At 41.5% G+C, this 15,473-nt stretch overlaps 1 protein-coding gene and 1 non-coding gene across 3 annotated transcripts; both read left to right on the plus strand.

Moving 5' to 3' along the window:
• Positions 1-75: 75 nt before the first annotated feature.
• Positions 76-13,430, plus strand: LOC123511446 (NADH-ubiquinone oxidoreductase 75 kDa subunit, mitochondrial-like). Of its 2 annotated transcripts, XM_045267329.1 has the most exons (16): positions 286-301; positions 581-627; positions 3,394-3,582; positions 3,775-3,882; positions 4,092-4,250; positions 5,428-5,571; positions 5,675-5,812; positions 6,623-6,757; positions 7,013-7,202; positions 8,273-8,352; positions 8,515-8,733; positions 10,403-10,570; positions 10,864-11,073; positions 11,213-11,389; positions 11,923-12,057; positions 12,761-13,430. In XM_045267329.1, coding segments are annotated over exons 1-16 (2,259 nt in total). In that variant the 5' UTR covers positions 286-300; the 3' UTR covers positions 12,920-13,430. The 2 variants fall into 2 exon arrangements, with proteins under 2 accessions (XP_045123265.1, XP_045123264.1); XM_045267330.1 differs by lacking the exons at positions 286-301; positions 581-627 and adding an exon at positions 76-175.
• A 1,452-nt stretch (positions 13,431-14,882) lies between these two features.
• On the plus strand, positions 14,883-14,953 carry Trnag-gcc. The gene has a single exon. It is a non-coding gene; the product is annotated as a tRNA-Gly (tRNA).
• Positions 14,954-15,473: the final 520 nt, after the last annotated feature.

Raw genomic sequence — 15,473 nt, forward strand, 5'->3', positions numbered from 1 at the left:
AACAATAATAGTAATAATAATAATAATAATAATAATAATTTCCTCGCGTACATAAGAAAAAAATATTTCATCCACTTTCCATTAATCTGGCGGTCTCTGGCGAGGTCTCTACACAGCACTCACATCTGATTGGCTGAGAGCCCCGCCATCTTTCCCACAGCTGATTCTTGTTTAGGTAAGGTTGCTCCGGTTCCCCTGTTATTTAACCTTACTTAGCCGTTTATCGAGACTGAGGCAGCCCAGCAATACGAACACACACAGAGGGACTGTGAAGAAACCCATTGGCTGTTGCAGGAGGGAAGTATGTAGATGAAATATGGCTGAGGTGGATTCACGTTTGGTTTTTAGAATTAATTTCTGCTGTTGTGATATTTATTCTGATTCCTGAAGATAGTAAGCAGTGTGTCCCGCCCCGCGTGTGTGTGTGGTGCCCATAGTTGTCCTGGTGGGATGGTATGGGGCGGGGTGTGCGGGTGAAGGTGAAGCCGGTAGTGTAGTCTGCCAGCCCTCCCCCTCTTCTTCTTGTGACCTTTTACCCTTTATACCGCTTCATAGGTCCTGGTTCTCTCCATTATTCCAGTGTCGGCCCTTCAGCAGCCTGCAGAAGGAGAGAACGGAGAGCATCAGGCAAGGAACACATCAATTTACATTAACTTTTTCTCCAAGCCTGCTCTAGAAACTCTTCGGCCGCACCTATAGTTGCCTTTCCATCTCTCCTTGGTACAGGGCCAGCACAGTGAGGACTCCACCTCTGCTAACCTTCTAACCCATTCTTGTTCTATCACTGCCTATACTGACCCTATCAACCCACATCAAAGGTAAAACCCCCTTCACCTCCCCTCATTCCTCGCCCCTTACCATGACACACACTTCTGGCTGTGGCTCATTGCTATATCTCAGTCTGCATACCTGCCTCTCCTCGCCGGCGTGTGTATGATTTCAGTACTGCATAGGGTTACTGTTTTGGCAATGTCTTGATATACACGTCCCACCCGCTCTCCTCGATTCCCTGCTCTTCAGTTACAGTTCCTCCATCCAGCTGATTTGACGTCACATATATGAAGCCAAGCTATTGGTCAATAAGGAAAGAGAAATAATAGATGATAAATGGAGGAACTGGGAATAAAAAACACACATATGGCAGTGTCCTAATATCTTCCTTTTCCTCTTCATTATCCATTTTTTTCTTGTTTTATTCCAGTTTCTTCTATTTATTATCTATTTTGTGCCTGTCTTGTTTTATTTCCGTTTCCTCCATTTATTATCCATTTTTTTCTTTTTCTTAATCACACTTCCTCCATTTATTATCTCCTCTCTCTCTCTCTCTCTCTTTCCCTTGTTAACCAATACTGTGGCTTCATAGTATATTTGACGTCAAATCAGCTAGGTAGAGGAGGTGCAAAGGGGGAGCTGGGAATTGAGGAGAGCGAGCAGGATGTGTATGTTAAGATAGTGCCACTCTGCCTTACTACATGTAGATGTGAAGCTGTAGTCTTTGTAGGCAGCTCCTTAAGTCTTGTTATTTTGTTCTCTTTGTCACTATTATTGTTGCTGTTTTGTTTTGTTTTGTCCTATTTTCCACATCTTATGTAACTTCTTTATTTTCCTCTAAATTGGTTGATTTTTTTCTGTGCCTCTCTGTGCCTTGTTTCATTATTGTATAGGACACTTTCTCTATTCAGTTTTTGTTTGGACATTAGGTTTAGGTAAGCTCTGCTGGTGTTGCCACAGAGATGAAGAGAAAAAGAAGAGTGCTATAACAGTTTTATAATATTGTTTCTGTATTACTGGAGAAAGCCGTCAGAATTGCTCACATGAAAAAAAGGATTGCACCAATGGAAAAAAAAGGACAATTTTCTTAGCAGACACTTTTCTTCTATACACTTTCCCTCACAAATTACTCATTTAGGTTTATTGTGCAATGGTAATAAATAACTTTTGCATAGAACATGAAAGTCCGTGCATTGAGTTAGGTTGGGTGGTAGCTTAGGTTGACTTAGAACGAATCACTGGTTGCATGTGCAAAGACCACAAAAATTGGCATTAAGAAAAATTATCCTAAATTGTGGGACTTTTTTTCCCAAAGTGTAAGGAGTTTTTCTTAAGGATTTCTAACAGTAAGAAGTGCTCATTGCATGTTCTAAGCATCAAAACACAATCATTGACGAAATCCTTGTTACTTATGTCAGACTGATGCCTTTTTTTTTTTTTTTTTTTTTTTTTTCATAATTACCATCTTTTCTTCTTCATCTATTGAATTTATTCCATCCAAATCCACAAATCCCTCAAAAGCCTTGGGGCAAGAAATATTTACCATAACCTTACTCATAAGGATAGAGCTTGTAGTGGACATAAGCAATTGAGGAAACTGTATGGGTGTTGTGCTGCAACTCAGTACAAGCTTGGCTAGAGTTCAGTGTGAAGTCAGTATCCTGTAGAAGATAAATGTTCATCAGACTGTACCTCACTGTGAGGAATCTTTATGATCAAATATGCTCTCTCTCTCTCTCTCTCTCTCTCTCTCTCTCTCTCTCTCTCTCTCTCTCTCTCTCTCTCTCTCTCTCTCTCTCTCTCTTTGTATATACACTTGACCCTCGAAACAACGGATCTCCCATCAACGGATTTCGGAACCTACGGACAAATTCTGGAGTCCGGTTTAATCTACGGACGAATATTAAAATGCGCGCGATTGTCCGGTAGGTAGCGGGTCGGTCACGTCATCAGCTGTTGGCCGCCATGTTTAATCTTCAGTCCATGCGTTTTCAACCAACAGCGAACATTGTCCAGTGCTTTTTTATGTATTTGTACCCTTCCCATGAGTGCTTAACCTATCCCAAATGCCTCCTAAACTCAGTAAACCAGTGAAGCGTAATTGAAAGGCTCTTCCAGTGGCTGCTAAGCTTGAACTAATACGAAAATTAGAAAATTTTACGTATTTTACATACATGTTATACAGTTTTTTACGTACTTTTGCAAAGAACGGACTTTTGCAATCTACAGACAGGGTCATGCACGCATTTATCTGTTGTTTCGAGGGTCGAGTGTATATATATATATATATATATATATATATATATATATATATATATATATATATATATATATATATATATATATATACATACATACATACATACATACATACATACATACATATATATTAAAGAATGGCTAATTTGTGTACTGCCCTGCATGTCTAGAACAGATCAACTGGACTGTGGATGTGATGACAGGGAGCACCCATCCTGGAGTACTTACCAAACGTTCCTTATGCCAGGTCTCCTTTGCAACAGTAGAGCACATGCAAGATAAATTTGACAGAATCCTACTCATGGTGATGGTACAAATAAATACCTGTGCATTAATTGGTAATTTCCCTCTGTGTATTTTCAGTTGAGAGTGTCTGGTACGACAAGAATGCTGCGAGTAGGAGTGTCCCGTCTCCTGCAGCATGGGGCATCCAGGGGAAGGGCTGCTCTGGGGGTGGGTGCTACTCGGGTGCAGTCTTCAGCCCCTGAGAAGATTGAAGTGTTCATTGACGATCAGCCGGTGATGGTACCGCCTGGAACCACAGTGCTGCAGGTATGCCCATCCAGAGCACTGCTGGATGTCTTTTACAGTTTGTGAAGAGCTTCTGTGAAATTAAACTTTCTTCTCATTTCACTATAAGCTTTGGAGGGGAAGTTGTGTGTGACGTGATTGTTGCAGTTATAAGTATATGTTTTACTGTTTAAGATTTCCTTTAGTAACAGATCACAACATTTTTGCCCACAGGCAGCAGCCGAGGCAGGAGTGGAGATCCCACGCTTCTGCTACCACGAGCGACTTTCTGTTGCAGGAAACTGCAGGATGTGTCTGGTAGAGGTGGAAAAGTCTGTCAAAGTGAGTGTCCCTTCCTGCCATATGTATTGTTGTAGGAATAAGTAATCACTGAACTTTTTCTCCACATGAACTTTTTTGTCATTGGATTTTTGAGATTTGTTACAGAAGTATAACGAACAGAATATGAAGCTCAATACATCCTTGCAGGGCCGTAGGTTCTTCTTATTGTTTTTCTTTTCCTCTTTCAAACCTTGTTCCTTTGTCCACAGCCTGTTGCAGCCTGTGCCATGCCGGTGATGAAGGGCTGGCGCATCAAGACAGACAGTGATATGACTCGCAAGGCACGTGAGGGAGTGATGGAGTTCCTTCTGATCAACCACCCTCTTGATTGCCCCATCTGTGATCAGGGTGGCGAGTGTGACTTGCAGGTGAGTCATGTGGACATATCATGAAACATCTGTAGAGACTCACATGGATTAATTGGGAAATGAGAAGGAACATTTTTGAAAGATTGCAGATGTAGCTGAGCAGGTAGTTTTGGCATGTAGTGAGGCTGAGAGCATGGAAATTGTTGAAGACTGCAAGATAGGATTTGAGAAAGGTTAGAAAGATCATGAGTGGGATGTATAGTGTGTTTGATGCAAAAAAAAAAGTTTCACTTGAACAAAGAGCTGTCTTGTTTACTGGATAGCAGTTGCTTTAGTTTACTCATATTGACTAAATTTGAAGTGATTTGCAAAGATGAAAGCATACTAAGATTGGGTGTGCCAGGACTTTATTGCTGTGCGATTATCAAAATAAACAAAAAGTGAGAAGCTAAGGATGGTCATACAAAGTTCTACTCAAAAACATTTTCAGTGTATTAGTTTAGCTTTGTCTATTCTTTAATTTCTTGCTTATAAGAACATCAGAAAGTGAGGAAGAACATAAAGTGAGGAAAGCTGCAAGAGGCTGTCAGGCCTACATTTGGCAGTCCTTATATGAGCAAAGCTATTTTATTCCCTCTATCATCCCCATCCATAAATTTGTTTAATCTCATTTTAAAGCTCCCTATTGACTCAGCACTAACAACCTGATTACTGAGTCCATTCCATTCATCAACTATTCTGTTAGGGAACCATTCCTTCCCATTTATTTCCTAACCCTGAATTTCTCAAGCTTTAACTCATTATTTCTGGCTTTATCATGGCTACTGATCCTAAGAATTTTGCTCATATTACCTTTGTTATAACCCTATACCACTTAAATAGTTCTCTCAGGTCCCCTTTTAACCTACATCTCTAAGGAATACAAATTTATCTTCTTTCATGTTGCTTTGTGTTGAATATCTGTTATTTTCTGTATCTTTTTTATTCTCCTTTGTGCTGATTTTGTTAGACCTATATCCTTCCTAAAATGTGGAGACCAGAAGTGTACTGCATAATTGAGATGTGGTCTGACTAGTGCCAAATATGATTTTAGTATTACATATGTTAGTTCATAATTTTAATATTACATGTTAGTTCTTAGGCAGTAGTGGTTTTCCAGCTTAATTTTTTCTGTCACCATGATTGTTTCACTTTTTATCTGCTCCCTTTTTATTCATTATCATTCATTGTTTTGCAGGATCAGTCCATGGCTTTTGGTAGTGACCGTTCAAGGTTCCTGGACAACAAGAGGGCAGTGGAGGACAAGAACATTGGCCCTCTTGTGAAGACCATTATGACTCGCTGCATCCACTGCACCCGCTGTGTGCGCTTTGCCTCAGAGGTGTGTATTCATGGGGGTGTGGGTGTTAGTCTAGTTAATTTATATATCGAGATAGATATAAACGAACAGAGATGGAAAGAAAGCAAGGTCTCTCCTATTACAGGTGGCTGGTGTAGAGGACCTGGGCACCACTGGACGAGGCAGCGACATGCAGATTGGTACTTATGTGGAGAAGATGCTGATGTCCGAGTTGTCTGGCAATGTGATTGACCTTTGCCCTGTGGGAGCTCTCACCTCTAAGGTAAGAAGCCTGAGCTGTTAATTGATATGAAGCTATGTCATGTTTTAGAAGGTAGTGAATTATGTTGAAGAATTGTATATGTTACGGGTAACTCAGTTTACGCGATAGATGCGTTCCAAGAGGCATCGCGTATATCAAAATTCACGTAAAACAAACTTTAATTCTCGTAAGAAACAATAGATAATAGGGGGGATGCAAGATGTGGCCCAAAAAATTTACAAAATACTCTATTTATTTGGCTAAATTAACATGTTTTTATTATTTACCATTCTAAATACTAGAAGTGTATTTAAAATAAAGAGCTTTTAAGAAATAGTAAGAGAAAGCAAAAATGATAAGAGAAAACAACAAAAGAAAGAATACGTAAACACAACACTCACTGCCCTCACCAGTCACCATCTTCCTCTGAGCTTTTCCACTTTATCAAAAATCCACTTATCAAAAATAACCCCACAGTATAAAAGTAAACACTAGTAAAAAAATAAATGCAGGACGCCAATGTCTTCATCCCTCACAAGCACTCGCTGTCGCTGTCCACTCTGACGAGCAGTTTGAAATTGTGTCTGGTGCTCAGTTTGAAAATGTGGTTGGGCCAAATCGCTTATTAGCAAACTGATCGTGCAAATTTAATTAATTATAATATTTTTCGGTTGCGTATTAACAAAAACACAAATTAAACACGTGTAAGTCAAGATTTACCTGTATTTAAAAATTTCAGTTTTATGTATTAAAGGAATAAAAGATGTTCAGGAGGAAAGGAAGTGTGATTGAAGTAAAGAAAGTAAAACATTGAGTGTCATGTCCTGCCAGCCATACGCCTTCACTGCCCGGCCATGGGAGATCCGTCGCACTGACTCTGTGGACGTGATGGATGCGGTGGGCTCCAACATTGTGGTCAATCATCGCACAGGAGAGGTGCTGCGTATCCTTCCCAGGACCAATGAGGCATGTGTGCATTCATCTTTGACAATATCTCTCTCTCTCTCTCTCTCTCTCTCTCTCTCTCTCTCTCTCTCTCTCTCTCTCTCTCTCTCTCTCTCTCTCTCTCTCTCTCTCTCTCTCTCTCTCTCTCTCTCTCTCTCTCTCTCTCTCTCTCTCTCTCTCTCTCTCTCTCTCTCGTGGATATATATAGTTAGCATGCACAGTTTTTGTCAGAGCTTCTTTCCAGTCACATCATTAACCAGCACTGCCTTCCCACAGGATATCAATGAAGAATGGCTCTCTGACAAATCCCGCTTTGCTTGTGATGGCTTGAAACGACAGCGTCTGGTGCACCCCATGGTGAAAGACTCCAAGGGGGAGCTGCGGCCCTGCCAGTGGGAGGACGCCTTGCTGGTGGCAGGGCGAGCCTTGGCAGGAGCACAGGGTTCAGTGGCAGCAGTAGCAGGAGGTGAGCCGTTTACTTAGTGTACCATGTGGAGCTGGTGCTTTAACTGGAGTCTGCTTGTGTCTTAATTCACTGAAATGTTTTTTATTAATGGGAAGTTTCTGGTAGATCTAAAGCTTTGGATCAGGGGGTGCTGTGAGCTCAACATTAAAGCCTGTGTGACCTCACTGAATATTTCCCTTTGTTTCACAACACAGGCAGTCACGGCCTGCTGTCAAAAAACTCACTCCTAGCTATTAACTTTGTACAGGCATCTTATCTGTCCATGTGTGGAGTAAATTTCACATATATTGGGGATTACAGTTATACTGTATAGGAACCTTTTCTGTCCATTGGAATACACTTCACATATATGGGGCTCCAATTATACAGGTGTTCTAAAGGAAGTGGAATTCAAAGCTTTTTTGTCTCATCAATTCCTCCCTTCTAATTGCCTGTCCCAGCCTCTTTCTCATTGCCAGTATTGCATCCCTTACTATATTCTACCTCTGCTAACTGCATGCCTTCCCTCCTCCCAAAAAGCCCTACTGCACCTATTCTGTCTATCCCTAATGTAAGAGCTTACCTGCCTACTTTTGTATTGCCACCTTCCTAGGACTTTGAAACTTCTTTCAAGAAGAATGTTTCAAGGTACTTAAATTCTGCTTATGATTGGTTCTTCTGATTGTATGTGGGACCTCTTTTTTCATACCTTTATTTGTTTATTGTTTAGCTGGTGCCTCTCTTAATTACATGAAAAAAGAATGACATGAATATTAAGTAAATGAAATAAAATCTGCAATTTTTAAGAATTATTTCCTTTTTTTACCATATGAGCTTTTCACGGGAATTTATGGGCTAAAGGGGGATACTGTTTAGGGTACCTCCTATCTGAAAGCCCACCCACTAGGAAATCATTGCCCTGAGTGAGGAAGGCCAACCTACACTTGGAGCGTGGACAGGATTCGAACCTGTGCGCTTGGAGACCCCTCGGATCCCAAAGCACATATGGTTCCACTGTTTTCAAGAACAAATAACACAAGTTCTCACACTGTCTGAGCCATGACTGAGATATGAGTCTTTGTTGTTGACAGGTCTGGCAGATGCTGAATCCCTGGTAGCTCTCAAAGACCTGGTGAACAAGCTCGGGGGGGAGGCCACCTGCACTGAGGAGGTGGGTGTCATGGTGGGAAAAGGCTTATGAAACATTAATTTTGATATGAATATTATTTCTTTGTAATATTCTTTTATTAATAATAGCTGGCTGGTCCTCATCCTTATTGAATTTTGTTCCATTTCTTATATACTAAACTAACCTCATTTTCTTGTGTTCCAGATCTTCCCTGAGGATGGCAGTGGAACAGACTTGCGCTCCTCCTACCTCCTCAACACCACCATTGCTGGTGTGGAAGAGGCTGACCTGGTGCTTCTTGTCGGGACAAACCCTCGTTTTGAGGCACCACTCTTCAATGCCCGCCTGCGCAAGGCCTGGGTACACAATGAATTGGACGTGGCTGTTCTGGGACCAAATGTGAACTTGACCTATGAAGCAGAGGTGAGTCATGGTACCTAACTTGTCTCCTGGTATGATTCCTGTGAACCCACTAGTCGAGGGCTGTGGCTCACTAACACTACACTCACTAGATTCCTTATTTTCACCACTTATAAGATTCTTTGGTGCCATTGTAATACAGTTTCTAAGTGAAAAAACTACAGACAACACAGGAGAATGTTGTTGTTCTCATGACCGCAGTGGGACTAGGGATGTGCACCGGTATCCCATGTATCATAGGTGGCAATGTGGATGTATTTAGCAGGGAGATAGTACACTGTGCAAGGTTGGGAGCTGTGCTTTACATCAGTGGCTGGAACTACATTCACCTCAGCTCCGACCTCCTGACCTTCTCTTCAGAGGAGTGTGCACTAACAGGAAGGGAGCAGTGTGGTAGTTGCCATGGTAAAAGGCCAGTGTACATGCTGGGACAGAATACAGCACAGCATGGATGAGGTATGGCCACCTGTGGACCAGTGACAGGAAATGGCCCTGGCTATCCTATGTAGTTGGGCTGGGACCAGGTGCGGAGAGGGAGACACTCGGCCCTGGCTATCCTATGTAGTTGGGCTGGGACCAGGTGCTGAGACGGAGACACTCGGAAGGTAGATTAGTAGGGTGTCTTTCATATCCAGGTGGTAGAGCAGTGAGCCATCTTTCCACCTTCCGGTGTGTCATTACATGTACAAGAACTATTTTTAGATTAACCCCTTCCATACCGCAAGACTGTTTTGTGGTACGTGTGTACCACGCGCAAAAGCGACCTCGTGGTACCGCAAGATGCCGCCGTGGTACGTGCGTACCACACAAATACATTTCCGTGTATAACCGTGGCCTGAGTGCGGATTTTGCTTTTTTCATGCTCCACGTGGTTCACTATAAACAAACAAACACTGGAGGCGTTATTTTTAGCCACCCCAGCGTAACAAAACCATCCCCCCCACTAGCCAATCAATATCGACTGGAGGCGTTATTTTTAGCCACTCCAGCGTAACAAAACCATCCCCCCCACTAGCCAATCAATATCGGAGTTAATTTTTCATGCATAAACTATAAAGCCAATCACTATTCTTTGACATATATTATTCCCACAGTCCCCCCAAGAACATCAGTTCTCTAGTATCGGCCGTGGTGAAACTGTTCTATTGCCTCTAGTTAGAGATAATGGCGTCTGCTTCGTGTAGCAGCGATGAGGATTATCATAATTATGAGACAGACAGTGAGGATATACTGGAAGACTCTCCAGATGAATATGATTCAGACTATGATCCTGAAAAAGAAATAGGAGAGAGTGATAGTGACAGCAGTGTTGAAACCCTCTCGGCAAGTGAGGGGGAGCAGCCTAGTTATGACTGCCTCAGGGCCACCCTCACCAGGTGCAGTGTGTGTGGTGCTGAATTTATGATTAGTGCACAATTTATGATATGTTTACGTTTTCTTTTATTAATAAAATGAAAAAAGTACATAACACTGAGTTAGAAAGAAATATAATGTGTAGATCTGGCCGTGAGGCACGTGCGCACACGGGCAGGGGCCTGCGGTATAGGAGGGGAACGCTTTGTTTACATCGGGGGGTGACTGCGGTAAGGAAGGGGTTAAAACACTTACGATAGTCCTCCCTCCTTCACTAGACCCTGAATTAAAGTGCCTTCCTCATTTACTCTTCACACAGCACATAGGTGAGGATCCAGCAATCATTGAGAAGCTGCTGTCTGGCACTCATCCCTTCTCCCAGCGACTGAAGGCTGCCCGTCGTCCCATGGTGGTGGTGGGGTCGGCCCTCCTGTCACGACCTGACGGAGGGTTGCTCTATGCACGGCTGCAGCAGTTGGCTCACCAGGTGAGTGGACCTGTGGTATTTATAGGTTTCTCTTTAATATATTTATCTAAAGCAAGCAAGGTTGCTCCCTGTGTTTAATTTCAATACTGTATATAAGACTATTTGTGAAACTTTGGTCATGCTCCCTGTGTTTAATTTCAATACTGTATGTAAGACTATTTGTGAAACTGGTCATGTAAGAGACTACTATTTGAGATGGTAATTCTACAGACATCAAAGTTGTATGATACAATATGAAAATGCATAACGTCCATCCTATTAATTTAAGATTAACTATTGGTTGCCGTTCACAGCTGCGTGCAGGATGTGAGGGTGGAGCCGAGTGGCGGGTGCTCAACGTGCTGCACCGTGTGGCTTCCCAGGTGGCTGCCTTGGATTTGGGTTACACCCCTGGGGTGAGCAAGATACACAATGCTCCCCCACAGGTCCTTTATCTCCTTGGAGCAGATGAGGGTGCTATCACTAGAGAAGATCTGCCTGCAGGCTGCCTTGTCATATACCAGGTGAGGGCTGAAGGAGCTACATCATATTGGAAACTGATATTTAGATTTTGACATGTACATGTTCTTGTAAGGGATGTACCATACAGATAGTAGTTAGTGGCAGTGGAGGGCATCAATGATCATTCCTACATTCTTTCAGGGCCATCATGGTGACAGAGGAGCAGAGATGGCTGATGTGGTTCTCCCGGGGGCAGCCTACACGGAGAAGACAGCCACTTATGTCAACACAGAGGGCCGAGCACAGCAGGCCCGGGCAGCTCTTATACCCCCTGGGATGGCTCGAGAGGACTGGAAGATCATCAGAGCCTTGTCTGAGGTGTGTGTGTGTGTGTGTGTTTCACAGATCACTGCTGCTCTTGTTCATGGATTGATTTTAGGGTCTTGACACCACACCGTTGGGCTGCCAAAAGCTGTCTTTCCTTGTGGTGCATCACATCTGTATCTCTACCATAATAAATTATTTTTTCAAATTCCAATTTTGATAAAGAATCTTTATTTTTAAATTACTAAATGTTTAATCTATTTGGGTACTAAGTGTTCACACACACACTGTGTCCAAATTATTAGTATAAATTCAAGTTACATGAAAAGAATAAGTTAGTTTTATGCAACATGAAGATGTGTTTGAGTGCAAACAAAATGGTGAATGCACATGTGAAGGAGGACAGACTTGACTCCATCCACAGTGTCATTCAGGATACAAACCCATCAGCAAACAGGACGAACAGTGATCTGTGAATAAAATCATGGGAAACAAAAATGCTTTTCTTTCATTTTGTCTGTCAGTAAATGAGTTTTCAATACACTGTCAGAAATGACTTTGCACTCACCCTGCTATCCATGTTTCAGGTTGTGGGCGCTCAGCTGCCATACGACAACCTTGCTGAAGTACGGGACCGTCTCACAGAGGTGTCTCCTAACCTGACACGTTATGGTGATGTGGAGGAAGCCAACTACTTTGCACAGGCTTCAACCTTGGCACAGGTAAAAAAATATCAGACATTATTTATTACTTGTCCACAGTTGTCTATCTGTATTCCCAGTCAGCTGTTCATTCAGGGATGCACAAAATGTATCCACCCATTCATCTTCACTGCTTGTGGTTTCCTATACCCTCCTGGTTTCATTCAACCTTTCCATATGCACAGAAGTATATATACAAAGGCAGAGTTGATGTTAGACTTTGAAAGGCAGCAGCCCCTAGTGCTCCTGTCCCACTGGGTAATGACTGCAGTGTACCCTTGTGCTGGAAAAGGGAAAAAGTTGATTTTGCTGGCACTGCTAGCATCATCTTGTCCCCTTTCCCCCATCTCATACACACGCCAATTTTACATCGTAGAAGGGTTGAGTGGCACAATGGTCATGACTCCAGTGGGATGAGGATAAAAGCAACTACCATTCTAGATCACGTAAGACTTTATATCCTATATATACAATGATAATCCTACATGTACTTAGCGACTCATTTATGCCTTCAAAATACTTGTGATCCTATGTGCCCTCTCAAAACTTTACATGGTTAGCTATTTTGTCAGAATATAATGAAACTAGGTATATATTATTGATTTTACCAGATTACTACCACTATGCCATAAAATGTCTTATCCTATCCCAGGTAAGAATATAATAGTGCTACTGAAAGGGATAAAAAAAAAAAATACTAAAATAATTATTTTCTCTGCTGTAGCTGGTGAAGGGCAAGCAGGAGGCAGCACCCATAGATGTGCCTCAGAAACTGTTAGAAGACTTCTACATGACCAACTCTGTGAGCCGTGCCTCGCCCACCATGGCTAAGTGCATATCGGCCATCAAGAAGGAAGCAGCCAACAGGCATCGCGACAAGTAGATACTCCAATTGGTCCTCTAAGAATATTTATGTTAGCTGTGCAGCCACTCACCTGTTTCATGGCCATATTGTCATCATCATCAGTCTAAGAAGCATAGTAAAGCACAGTGGTGGCCATGAGATTGGTGAGTGATGTGTAGGAGCGTTCTTCCCTTCTGAGGTGTACATGTTGGGTGGATCCTTTTTTCCTCTTGTTGCCTGTCAAAAAAGTTACGTAAGGAAGGCCATAAACTTGTCAATCCTAACAATTCCTGGTGACGCTCAAGCCAGGGCCAAAATGTAGACAAGCTAACTTATTTTAACATGCCTTCCCAGCAAATGTTTTACTAGTATTTTCAGATATCAAATTGTTGATAATGTGAAGCTAGTATGGTAAATAATAAAAAATTCAGTGAGCACATGTGATGTGTTAAATTATACATTAGATGGAGGTGTGCACGGGCTGCTGGAGGATGTATATAGATAATGATGTTTGTACAGAGCATTCTAATTAAATGATAAGTTTGAAAGAGGCATTTGTGTCGTTATCCTTCTGGTTCATTCCTCTTCATGTTTGTATTGTTTGTATTGTTCATTTTCCATGTTTGTGTTGTTATTTTCCTTCTGTCTCATTTTTCCTTCTCTGGTTCATTTCTCTCCATGTTTGTGTTGTTATTTTCCTTCTGTCTCTCATTCCTTCTCTGGTTCATTTCTCTCCATGTTTGTGTTGTTATTTTCCTTCTGTCTCTCATTCCTCTTCATGTTTGTATTGTTATCATTTTCTCTGGTTCATTCCCTTCCATGTTTGGTGTTATTTTCCTTGTCTCTCATTCCTCTTCATGTTTGTGTTGTTATTTTCCTTCTCTGGTTCATTCCCTTCCATGTTTGTTATTTTCCTTGTCTTGTTCATTCCTCTTCATGCCTGTGTTGTTATCCTTCTGATTCACTCCTTTTCCCCATATTATTTGTTGGTTTCTTTCACCCTTCCCCATGATGATGTAAGACCTTGGCTGGTTAGCAGAATTTCGCCTTAAATCTTTGTCATTCATTCCTTCTCAACCGAAAAGAAAACGAAGGGCAACTGTAGAACTGATAAACCGTAAAGTGTTTTGAAAGTTTTAGGTGGAAGTATAATGGCGAGGGCAATATGTGTTGGCCAAATCTGATGTGGAATTTGTAGAGTTTTGGTAAATAGGGATCGAGTAAAATGCGATAGGGAAAGGTGGGAGTGAGAGGCATGAGGTATAAAAAGGAGGTAATGAATCGAGTGTTTTAAGCTAATGTTGAATGTACTGTATACATGGAAGAGGGAGGTTTCAAGACACCTATCCGGCCCATTCTTTTGGCTCCTCTGGTCTGCTCGGAATTTGACATCCAAGTGTTATTTTTTATTTTTTTTATTTATTTATTTTATTTCTCTGCTAGAAAAAAAAAAAAAAAAGCCATCACACGTACCCTTGATTTAGGAACTATCACTAGGAGATGGCAAAATAAAAACAGGATATAGTAATGAATAAATATCCTATTAGTGCAAATGGTAAAAATACTTAAGAATTCCTGACAAACAAAATAGGTGTTTAGAGAGAACCTGTTAGTCTTGACAGTCTTTCCTGCATCACGGTCAAGAATTCTCTATCTACTATATTATATGTTCCGTTTGACCGGGCTTGGTAGTGCCACTAGAGAGGGACACAGGGACCGTACTCTCAAATCTTTCAGCGTCTTGACTCTTGTTTTTACATCTTAGCATGAAATATTGATGTTTTGAAGGGTCATTAGTAAACATAGCAATATATTTTGCACCATATCATTGGAGAAAAATACCTTCGCAAGTCCCTTATTATAGATTGCTTTTGAAAATCAACCCTACGGCAAATATCCATCATTCACGTATTACTTTTTTTTTTTTCAAAACATAACTCAACCTAATTCAATTAAACGTTCTTAATGATTTATTAATTTTAACAATCATTTACGAAGTATGGCATCGGTGGTTCAGTGGTAGAATTCTCGCCTGCCACGCGGGAGGCCCGGGTTCGATTCCCGGCCGATGCACACTTTTACATGCTTTAAAAATGTGTGTGTGTGTGTGTGTGTGTGTGTGTTAGAGAGAGAGAGAGAGAGAGAGAGATGGAATACGCTGGGCAAATGTTCTAAAATAAAAGTCCGATAAACAAATAGTAAATACATAAGTAACAATGATAATAACAATAGTAATAATAATAATTATTATTATCATCATTATTATCATTATCATCATTATTTATATTTACTTACAGCTTCTTTATAGGGGTCAGTTCCCCTGAAGAAGCTATACAAGCGAAACTAGTCAGGAAATAAAGTACTCATCCACAGCCAGAGTATCCCGCCCCCACTTTCCCACACATCATCATCATTACAATAATTTTTTATCATAATTTTTGTCAAATTTACATCTAGCTTCATCTACAAGCCAAGGCCGGTCCACTGCACACCACATTCTGCAAATCATGTAACTTCTAAAACACAAGGGCGTACAGTATAGTGTGCCCTCGCTTCTTGCTGCTCTTCCCTCCCTCGCCCTCTCCTGTGCATC

Source organism: Portunus trituberculatus, chromosome 31 (assembly GCF_017591435.1).
Source record: "Portunus trituberculatus isolate SZX2019 chromosome 31, ASM1759143v1, whole genome shotgun sequence".
Lineage (NCBI taxonomy): Eukaryota > Metazoa > Arthropoda > Malacostraca > Decapoda > Portunidae > Portunus > Portunus trituberculatus.